The following is a 367-nucleotide window of genomic DNA, read 5'->3' on the forward strand; positions in this document are numbered from 1 at the left end:
GAGGAAGCGGCGACGGCGAGGGGGTCGGCAACGAAATGCGCGGAAAGAAAACCGAAGCGTGTAAACAACCAAAAAGAGGGAAAAGGAAATGGAACAAAGCATCGGAGGAGAGGGGTGATAACGAAAAGTAGAGGCGCTGGCGAGCTGGCAGGACGGCAAGGAACAGAGGAAGAGCGAACGAGGAAAGAAACCAGCGGAGATCGAACGAAGCGGGTAAATGGAGGAGGGAAAAAACGAAGAGTAGGAGCAGACAAAACGAAAGAAAAGGGGACATCCCAAGAGAGCAAAAAACAGCCAAAAGGACGAGTGGGAGAAGGAAAGGAACGACTCAAGCCGAGCGGAGGACAGGCCGAACGAAAAGGAGGCG

The 367-nt window shown here is 53.4% G+C and overlaps 1 protein-coding gene across 1 annotated transcript in view; it reads left to right on the forward strand.

Moving 5' to 3' along the window:
• ALX3 (ALX homeobox 3) overlaps positions 1-367 on the forward strand; it is a 12,818-nt gene that overhangs the window by 5,963 nt on the left and 6,488 nt on the right. Inside the window, exon 2 of the mRNA XM_014534669.1 lies at positions 152-213. Coding sequence (XP_014390155.1) covers positions 152-213 — 62 coding nt within the window. The remainder of the gene's footprint in view (positions 1-151; positions 214-367) is intronic.

This window comes from Myotis brandtii, unplaced genomic scaffold, assembly GCF_000412655.1.
Source record: "Myotis brandtii unplaced genomic scaffold, ASM41265v1 scaffold131, whole genome shotgun sequence".
NCBI lineage: Eukaryota > Metazoa > Chordata > Mammalia > Chiroptera > Vespertilionidae > Myotis > Myotis brandtii.